This window comes from Amblyomma maculatum, chromosome 1 (genome assembly GCF_055883805.1).
Source record: "Amblyomma maculatum isolate TAMU_Amacu chromosome 1, ASM5588380v1, whole genome shotgun sequence".
Classification (NCBI taxonomy): Eukaryota; Metazoa; Arthropoda; class Arachnida; order Ixodida; family Ixodidae; genus Amblyomma; species Amblyomma maculatum.
In genome coordinates, this window is record NC_139344.1 from 241,481,746 (window position 1) to 241,491,160 (window position 9,415).

General features: G+C 44.3%; 1 protein-coding gene across 1 annotated transcript in view; it reads right to left on the reverse strand.

Moving 5' to 3' along the window:
• Window positions 1-4,167, reverse strand: part of LOC146206056 (uncharacterized) — a 43,570-nt gene extending 39,403 nt beyond the window's left edge. Inside the window, exon 1 of the mRNA XM_084608430.1 lies at window positions 4,128-4,167. Coding sequence (XP_084464556.1) covers window positions 4,128-4,167 — 40 coding nt within the window. The remainder of the gene's footprint in view (window positions 1-4,127) is intronic.
• Window positions 4,168-9,415: the final 5,248 nt, after the last annotated feature.

Below are 9,415 nucleotides of genomic sequence, written 5' to 3' on the forward strand. Positions count from 1 at the left end.
CGTCTGTACAATGACCCTTCGAAACGAAGGCAGCTATATGCTACGGACGAGGGAGGAGGAAAGAGCGGGCAGTGGCGCGGGATGGAGCGGCCGCGCCCGCCAGCAGTTCATTAAACGTCATCTCATGGTCATCGAACACCTCTCTGTTCCGTGTTCTCCTGTTTTCATCGGCTTGGCGCACCATAATATATATATATCCTTTCTACTTTCTAGCAAACGGTCCTCCAATCGCACAGTCATCCCTTGATCTCGCGCTCCACCCCCATTTGCATTATGAAACAGTGCGGGTGGAGGAAGCCGGAGACACAACATACGCACCAGTCTAAATTTCCTGAAGGAGTTGGAAGCTCAAGTGGGGCTCATAACTGCGGTGTGATTCAGCGATTGTACGCATTTGAGGCTAAGATGATCTCTGGTCCCGCAGAAAGCGTAAAGTGTTTAAATGCAGGGTGACGAAATAACTGTAAAGGACAGTTTGGTGCACACATACAGTTATTTAATATTTAATGACGCTGTCTTCCTTCTTCTTCACATGGTTGTTCCTTATGGAGCGAAGGTGTCTGAGCTTTTCGAGACAGGACATTATAGCTGCTCTGAAACCCTCCAGGTACGCGTTCGGAGACAAGAAGCATGCAGAACCTTTAATGGCAGGCATGTATACAGGCTCTTTCATACTTAGAGGGAAACTGAGAGCGCGTGACCGCCGCACTTTGGGAAGCAAAGCCGCCGAAAGCCGGAGAGAATCGCGCCAAATGTGCACGTGCAATGCGCACGGTTGGGTGCTTATTCCACGCGTGCTCCTGGTTCCGCCCATTATCGCCGGCTCACCGTAGCAGCGGTTCTGAAAGCACGGCGGTCACGCGCTTCCAGCTTTCCTCCAAGTATGAAAAAGCCTGTACAACCGACAGCAGAAGTTTACGGGATACGTGTGTGCAAAACAAAACATGTTTGGCTCAGGCAAGTCATTTGCCTGCAGTACTTGGACGTATGAAGAAATGTGCATGTTCCTCCTTTGGTGTCAGTAACAGGAGAACGAATCGTGTGGCAGCGTTGCAGTAGATTTGTTTCCGAGCACACACATCCCGTGAAGCTTTGCTGCCGAATGTATGCCGTTGAGCCCAGGCCGTGGTTAAGCTGAGAGTTCGTGCTCGTCCCGCTCTGTTCACATCAAGGAGCTCGATGAAAGCGGAGAGCGTAGGGGACGTCTCCTTTGCGCCCGCCGCGTGCACGCTAACGCTGCACTTGTACTGCGACCCAGTCGACTGCTCGCTCTACTTAGTTCGAGTTGGGCATGGGAGAGTACAGATGCCCTGCAGCTCGCGTTTGCGTGATCAGGGGTTGCGACCTTGAGAGGCAGTGGCTCCAAAGGAGGCGCAGGTAACCGGGCATGACGCCCTGGCGGCGTGCTGTGCTGTGGAATGATTAGACCTATAGGTTATGAATGCAGTTTAGAGTTACCACAGATGCACAATGGGCAAATAAATGCCTGCTCTGTTTTGTATCATGATTTAGACGCACTGCATGGTTGATAACAGCGCAAAGACGGGAAGAACAGGAGAATGCATAGCACAAGTGCTGACTGTCAACACGACTGTCACTTTGCCATACCACGTTGTGCAGCAACTTCAATCACTTTTCTTTTTTTTTTTTTCTTTTGCGGGTGTACATATAAGTTTCTTAGACAGTTGGGGATTCGACGGAAACACGCGCCTGGTGAGGAAAATTCAGCATGTATATACTGCATGTATATATGCAGTATATATTTCTGTCTTGCCGCAGTAAAAAGTGCTGTGTTTGCGTTGTGTATCTTTCTGTCTGTCTAATCTTCGCGTTGTTACCAACGTTGTGAACCAACAAGCCCATCTCACTATACTTCTGGCGCTGGTGGTTAAGCCCAAGTCTGGGACCGGACAGCAGTCTGGAACATCCCGATGACAAACAGCCCCTTCTTTGCTCACCTATACGCGTCTTTTCAGCGTAATTCTGTCTCCTCAACGGTAGGGTCCCGCAACTTCTGTCTCCTCTATGGTTGCCTCTCATCGGGTTAAACGGCGATTGTTACCGAGAGGTGTCTCTGAACGCAACCTAAACGTAACATACACTCACTGAAGGCAGGAAATGATTACGGTGAAGGTAATTGAATAATGCTACCGTTGCCATGCCGTCACCTCATGGCTCTGTTGACGGCTGGTTTTGCGGCTATTAAGAATTAAAAAACACCACATTATGTAACCTAAACGGGAACACCCCCCATGGAAAGATCTTGGTAGGTTATATTAACGTTGCGATTAAAAAAGAAATAGGAAAAGTTACAGGATTCGAACAGGTGTTTTATTCGCTCGGTGCTCAGGTAAGCAGTGTCAATCCATTTCGCCATTGAGTTTTTCGGTCCTTGTTGCCTGGTCTTTACACATTGCATGGCAGGCCTTAAATACGCTCTTATTTATTTTTACAATATTTACGCTATCTGTCGCCAGGTGACGCTGCTCAGAGGACTCTACATAAGTGACATAGTGTTAGTAATGTAGAAACAAAAGTTCAGTAAATAGAATGATGGTATAGTTAACCGATCTAAAACAATAATTAAGATATAGGGGGGAAAAATGAGCATGATAGCAACAGCTACCACTCCGTTTCAAAAGAAACACTCCTATATTCCATCCATCCATCCATACCGTTGAGAGAACGGAATCATCCGTCTTTGCCGCCTGTCTGCTATTACTGCTTTCTTCGTCTTTGTCGTCTGCTCACTGCGTCATGGATATCTCTTAGCAGGTTTTATGTCACACATTTTACTGGCACTTTAGCAATATGCCAGAGCAGCGTAGTACCAAAATACTGCTAAAGCTGAAAAAGAAAAAAAAAAAACAACGTATTTCGATAATATACGGCCGTTAGTGCCAACTGCATAGTTTTATGAGCTGCTTTAAACGGCGGTCCAAACCGTGTCGTTCAAGTAAATCTCTTTATATATATATATATATATGTATATATATATATATATATATATATGTATATATATATATATGTATATATATATATATATGTATATATATATATATGTATATATATATATATATATATATATATATATATATATATATATATATATATATATATATATATATATATATATATATATATATATATATATATATATATATATATATATATATATATATATATGTGTATATATATATATATATATATATATATATATATATATATATATATATATATATATATATATATATATATATATATATATATATATATATATATATATATATATATATATATATATTGCGTCGTAGCATCGTGCGTACCGCGCTTTCCTACCACGCATAAACAAAGAACGCCTTTATATCCCTGCCGGAGAAAAGGCTCCATTACTTGGCCAAGTGCTCTGCCTTTGGACAGTGATTCGCACGCACTCTGAAGGCTTCCAGATGTACACTGTCGCACTGATGGGCTCAGCCGTCTGCAGCCAGCCAAGTGCACACGACATCGGGAAAAAAGTTCCGTGTCGATCAAATCGCCTGGGACGGAGGAGTGCACGTGCGGTGCCACAAAACTCAATTTCCGCCGCAATTTGAACATCAGGCCTTCACGAGAGTAGATATCGTTTTGGTTCTGTCTTGTTTAGTAGACTCCTCTTGCAATGCGCGTAGTTCTCGAAGAAATGCTGTGCCTAGGCGCTCTCGAAGATTAACGATTACCTCTGGCAACGCCAGTACAGAATTTGTTGACATCCATACTATGCACCGTGCTCTTCGGTCGAGAAGTAACGCAGTAACTTTGAAAGCAACAGACTCATCGGCATGTGGCGCTCAAGTTTACTGCGACCAAAAACTGCGCAAGAAAGGTGTAGCGCACCGTTGCCAAGGAGCATGCATGGAGCGTTTTGCATTCTCAAAGAGTGCGTCTTTCGCGACCTGGGCAACCAAGTTGATGTTTCTCTCATTAGGAACCCAGCTAGAAATGAAGGAAGCAGTGAGTCGGCATAATGGGCTCAATCGCTCTGTCACGGGGATCTTCAACCTAGAGGTACACCGGCGACCCACTTTGTATACAAGGCTCGTTCAAACGGGGGGCGCCAAGAGCGCGCTTGTGGTCTTGCTACTCACCGGCGAGGCGCAGGAGCAGGAGCAGGGCCCAGCATCCCATCCTGCACGGGGAGACCGAGTGCCGAGTGGTATCCCGCCACCCGTGCATGGCATGCACACAAGCGGAGAGGGGGTCGCCGGCAACCCTCTCCTGTGGTGAGACCGCCGCCCAACCACTATGCAACGCCGAGCATCAGGGGCAATGACGCAAACGAAACTTTAGCTCACGCAAGGAGAGCGCGGTCACAGGAGCGCCGCGCAAAGTGCGTGTCATAACTTAAGCTGATTTACAGTCGCCAGCAAAGGTTTACTGGATGTGTGCGGATTGACGTCAGCGGACAGCATACGAAGATACCCTGATGGTTACAGGCATCTACGGCGTTTACGTGCGTGACTGCGCGGAGATAGTTCTTGTTTCGCACATCGCGCATCCCGTACGCATAATTTTGCGGCCAAACTGGGCCAACACGATGAAATGGAATTAAAAAGAAAACAAACAAAAAACCTTCATTCCTCTGCCTGTGCGGCTTGTCGCATAACAAGGGACCGAACACCATGACAGCGTTCTCTTTATTTTTAAACCCGGTTCTCAGTACAACTGTCTGTGTTCTCCGTGCTGGGTCCTTGGCTAGATATATCATTTTAAGTCAAGCTTCTTCATTTACCATCAAAAACAGATGAGTAGACGTTACTGCAGTGAGAAATAAGCAACGATTCGTTCAAAAGTGAATGTACGTTATAAAATATTATTTCGAGTGACACATCAGTGCACCCGCGGATATCGGTGTGAAGTTATATGCCAACTTTTCTGTTTCACTCCTCTCGTATACAGTCGGCACCATTTATAGGCCATGTACAATGAAAACGAAAGGAGTCGGTGAAAGTGAGAGGGCGTCTGGTCAGCAGTGCCGCTCTCTGTGAACCAATGAAGCACGGGTTACTTTGACGTCCTCCTGCACCACGGCCAACTTGCCTTGTATTCCAATTACAACAAAGGAAAAACAGTACTCACTACATTTTTAAGTTCAGCTAGCTCATTGCTTGAGGGCCTAGCTGTGCTCCTCGCCAGCTTCTTCTCCCACCCCTCTCCCTCGCTTTTCTACTTCGGAAGTGAAAGCGCATTTAAACCCCGCCAGTGATGGTAGCTCTGCCCATTCAGACGAAGATAAGTATACCCTTGTCGAAACGGTGGCTCAGCTTGCGAACTGAGACCCTCTCTCAACCTTTGTCTATTCTCTTTTATATCATTGCTATGGCTGTATCACAAAATATTTCCTGCCTTACACGCAAGTTTTCGTACCTTTTGACCCTGAACGCGTCGGACTGAGAGGAATATGAATTTGGCTGCTGAGCAAGGAAGCCTGCTGAGCTTCATCTTCGAGACGGACGCTTAGCAGATTGCGTTATGGCCGCGTCAGTTCTGCAGTGGACCTAGCAGTACGAATAGAGCACCCAGGGTATAAAGCAGACGTCGAACACGGCATCAAGTTCAGGTGAAAGACGTTGCGATTGCTTAGCGAGAGTATGCACCGTAGTCACTTTCCCACGGGTACAGATATACCGGGCGATATCATTTTTTTTTTATTTTGTAACCAGCGATAGGTATGCCGATTTGGTCTGTGCAGGGGGATTATACGGCAAAGCGCACATTATATTCGTGATAGGGCCTAATATATACAGGATTAATTATGTAGAATTAACTAAGCTACTTGTTTTGATTAGATTTTAAAGGCCAGTATTTATCGCGATATTGGAAGTCCTCAACTTCGAAGGTAAGCCCTGTCTTCAACATTTCTTAATCGCCAATGTAGTTCTCTATATCCAATGTCTAAAAAAGTTCGCATTTGGAAGCTCGTTGAGTGCGCTTTCCCCCATTGTTAATTTATAAAATGGCGCCGCTGTACGCTGTGTTGTCGCAGAATCGTGTCAAGTTTTTCTGCACCTTTAAATACGCAAACGGTGTCTGTATTTGATGCATAAAAATGCAAGCGATGCATTTTATAAATATGTAATGCGTGAAAAACAGCCCAGCCAACTTTAATATGTATATTTTTAACTTTCAATATTTTGAATTACATCGCTGATTAATGAAATAAAAATGAACTGCTCCTTTAAGCTGAAGGGTTTCAGTTTAGCAATGTAGTATTGCCGTACGACATCCTGCATAGGTTCTTTTATTCCAAAACCATTGTAGAAGTGGAACCAGGCAAATTATATTACGGTTTACAGTAGCCTTGGTTCAATTCGTTTTGAATATGTGTATTTAGTTTGGTTCTTTTTTTTTTTTGTTTGTTTCAATAGGCACTTTGCCTTCTGCCATTGTATACCAAGTTGCCGTGTTCAATGTTTCTACTAATGGTGACGTTCTATTTCATATTTTTGGTGCTTAGCTGCAAACTTTTTCGACTGTTTCTGCGATCTTTTTTTCTTTTGCATTGATATTCTTTTAAATCGTCTGTCATGCGTTTTTAGAATTATGTATTTTCTTGCAGTTCGATTTTCTTTGTCGCAATAATGCATATACTATTGTTTTGTTCGCATGTAGCCTTGTTTTTTGTTCTTACCAGTTTCTTTTGTTTACATTTAAGCACCATTTCCCTCATTAAGGCCCCGTGAACCATGAGGACAACTCAGTTAAGTTGATGACAACCCAGAGGGCTATGGAACGAAAAACGGTAGGGGTAACATTAAGAGATAGGAAGCGTGCAGAGTGGGTCAGAGAAATAACTCAAGTTACCGACATTCTAGCCGAAATTAAGAAGAAGAAATGGGCATAGGAAGGACATGTAGTGCGAAGAGAGGATAACCGATGGTCACTTAGGGTAACAAACTGGATTCCAGGGGAAGGAAAGCGTAGCAGGGGGCGGCAGAAAGTTAGGTGGGCAGATGAGGTTACGAAGTTCGCAGGGGTCAAGTGGATGCAGCTAGCACAGAACAGGGCTAATTGGAGAAATATGGGAGAGGCTTTCGCCCTGCAGTGGGTATAGTCAGGCTGATGATGATGATGAACCATGAGGGTATAGGAAAAATAGATAAATAAGATGATGAATAAATTAATTTCTTCTAGCCGATTAATCACCTAATCATTATTATCTAATATGTGCATGTTGTCCGCCTTGCTGTACAGCTAGCCCACCTGTTCAGATCCCTCAGACGTGCGTACTCTCATAGACTTAAAAACCTATAAATGAAAAAATTCTCCTATATGACCACATGAATACGCAGTTTCTCCTGTACATTCAGGAGCCGAAGACGGGAACAAAGGGCCACCTGTGCAATGACAGCATCACCAGCTTGAAAGGCAAGGAATTCGGTCGGGTTCGGGCACAGAAGGTGGCGGGGAGGATGTTTAATAACACGGTGGGAATAAACAAATTTCGGAGGATCTGGGTCAGGGTAGCCCTCACTCCGTTACTCGGACGTGACCTCATTTCCGGCATTTATATCTTCTCCCAGAGTGTCCGATATTAAAATGCGAGAAGTCTGCACCGACATTCACCACTTGCTTTGGGAATGCCCTGCACTGAGACCGACAAGAATCAGGCACCTGAATGTAGCGAGTCTTTCAACTAGGAATCCTGCTGCATATATTTTCTGGACGCAGGGATACATCATCTCACTTCTGGGATTCAAACATTTCATTTATTTAATCATTTCATCATGCTTCATTATATTACCCTCTGATGCCCTGGGACAATAAATATAGCTCATAAAAAATAAACAACTTTATCGCCTTTAGTGGCAGTGATAGAGGCGACGACGGCGATTCTGCTGGCGTTTACACAAGCAGCCAGTGAGTGAACACGAGAAACGGCTTCAAACGTCTTTAATAAAATATGCAAATATTGCAAAGCTGTTCGTCGTTAAACACTGGCCGCTGTACAGAGAATTTCTCCTTACTGTCGTATCGGCGAAGGAAGGGTGGACAAGGCTTTAGTTGCTGAACCCATCATCGGCATAACGAATACGCAATCTCGGTTCTAATGAAGATGCATGTATAATACCGCGTGATCTCGGATATAACCAACACGTAACCTCGGTTATAACGATGACGCATGCATACCACGCGGCTTCGGATATGCTGAACACCCAACCTCGGTTATAACGAAGACGCACCGAAGATGCGTGGTCGTGCCATCAGCGGTAAAGTAAGTACCTTGAGCTAACGCTCGACATTCATGTTATACGGCGTCGAACTGATTTTTATTGCCGCTGCCCAGGAGCCCCACAAAGCGAGAGAGAGAGAGAGAGAGAGAGAGAGAAAGAAAAATCCCAGGCAAGGAACTGTCTAAGTATAACTTGTGAGCCTGTTTGTTTCACGGAAAGGGGAAGTATGCACTGGCACAATGTTTGTTTCATTTACAAAAGGTGAAATAGAGTTCATAAAAATAAAGCTAATGGCGACGGAGCACACCTGAAATAGCAACAATGATCCAACATGGCCTTTTTTTTTTTTTGAACATAAGGTTTTTATGAATCGAAATCCACCTTCACTTCATTCTTTTGCCATCTTCATTCAATTATTTTACAATTTGACAAAATTAATTGGTTTGGCGGCGATCGTATATGTTCATTGCAAATTTGCTGGTAGCTTTGCATCTTGTACTGTAGAAATATTGCGACCCAAAATAAATTAGCAAACAATTGATTGTACAGGCAAAAAATCTGCTAGTATCGGCAAAAAGTTTTGCTTTAAGTTCAGAGAGGTAATTTAGCGAGGCAGGTGTTACACTAAAGGCGCATCCGATTTGTCAACCATGATACCTGAGAAGCTTGATGCATGGCTCATAGCGCCTTGCAGACCGAGGAGGGTATGCTCCAAAAAAACCGAGTGCCCTTGTCGCTTCTTCTTGCACCCGACGTGAAGCACCGAGAATGCATTAAATAAGCACCGCATTGCGTCGTCCGATGAGTGATGATGCCACCACCGTTCGTTGCTGAGGCAAACTGTACCGTGATTGATGAGGAGACACATGTGAGACAGGCCTGCTGCAGGGAAACCTTTGCAGTGATCCCGAGGGGCAAAATGTCTGTTCGTAGTGAAAACTAACTTTGCGGATCTTTTCGGATATATAAGTGTCACAAACCCCCGCTTTTACGGTCAAGAGAGGCGCGGGATCCCCTTTACGGTTACCCGTCGTCCCTCTATATCAGGTTTGAGAACACAGTTAAAAGTTAGGCCGGTCAACCCGTTAAGTACGTGTGTCAGTGTGTGATTGAGGAATACGTTCAAGAAAGTCACTTTCTTTCCCAACAATTGGATATTTATAGCTAGTGGTACAAATTACTCTGCATAATTATAATAGAAC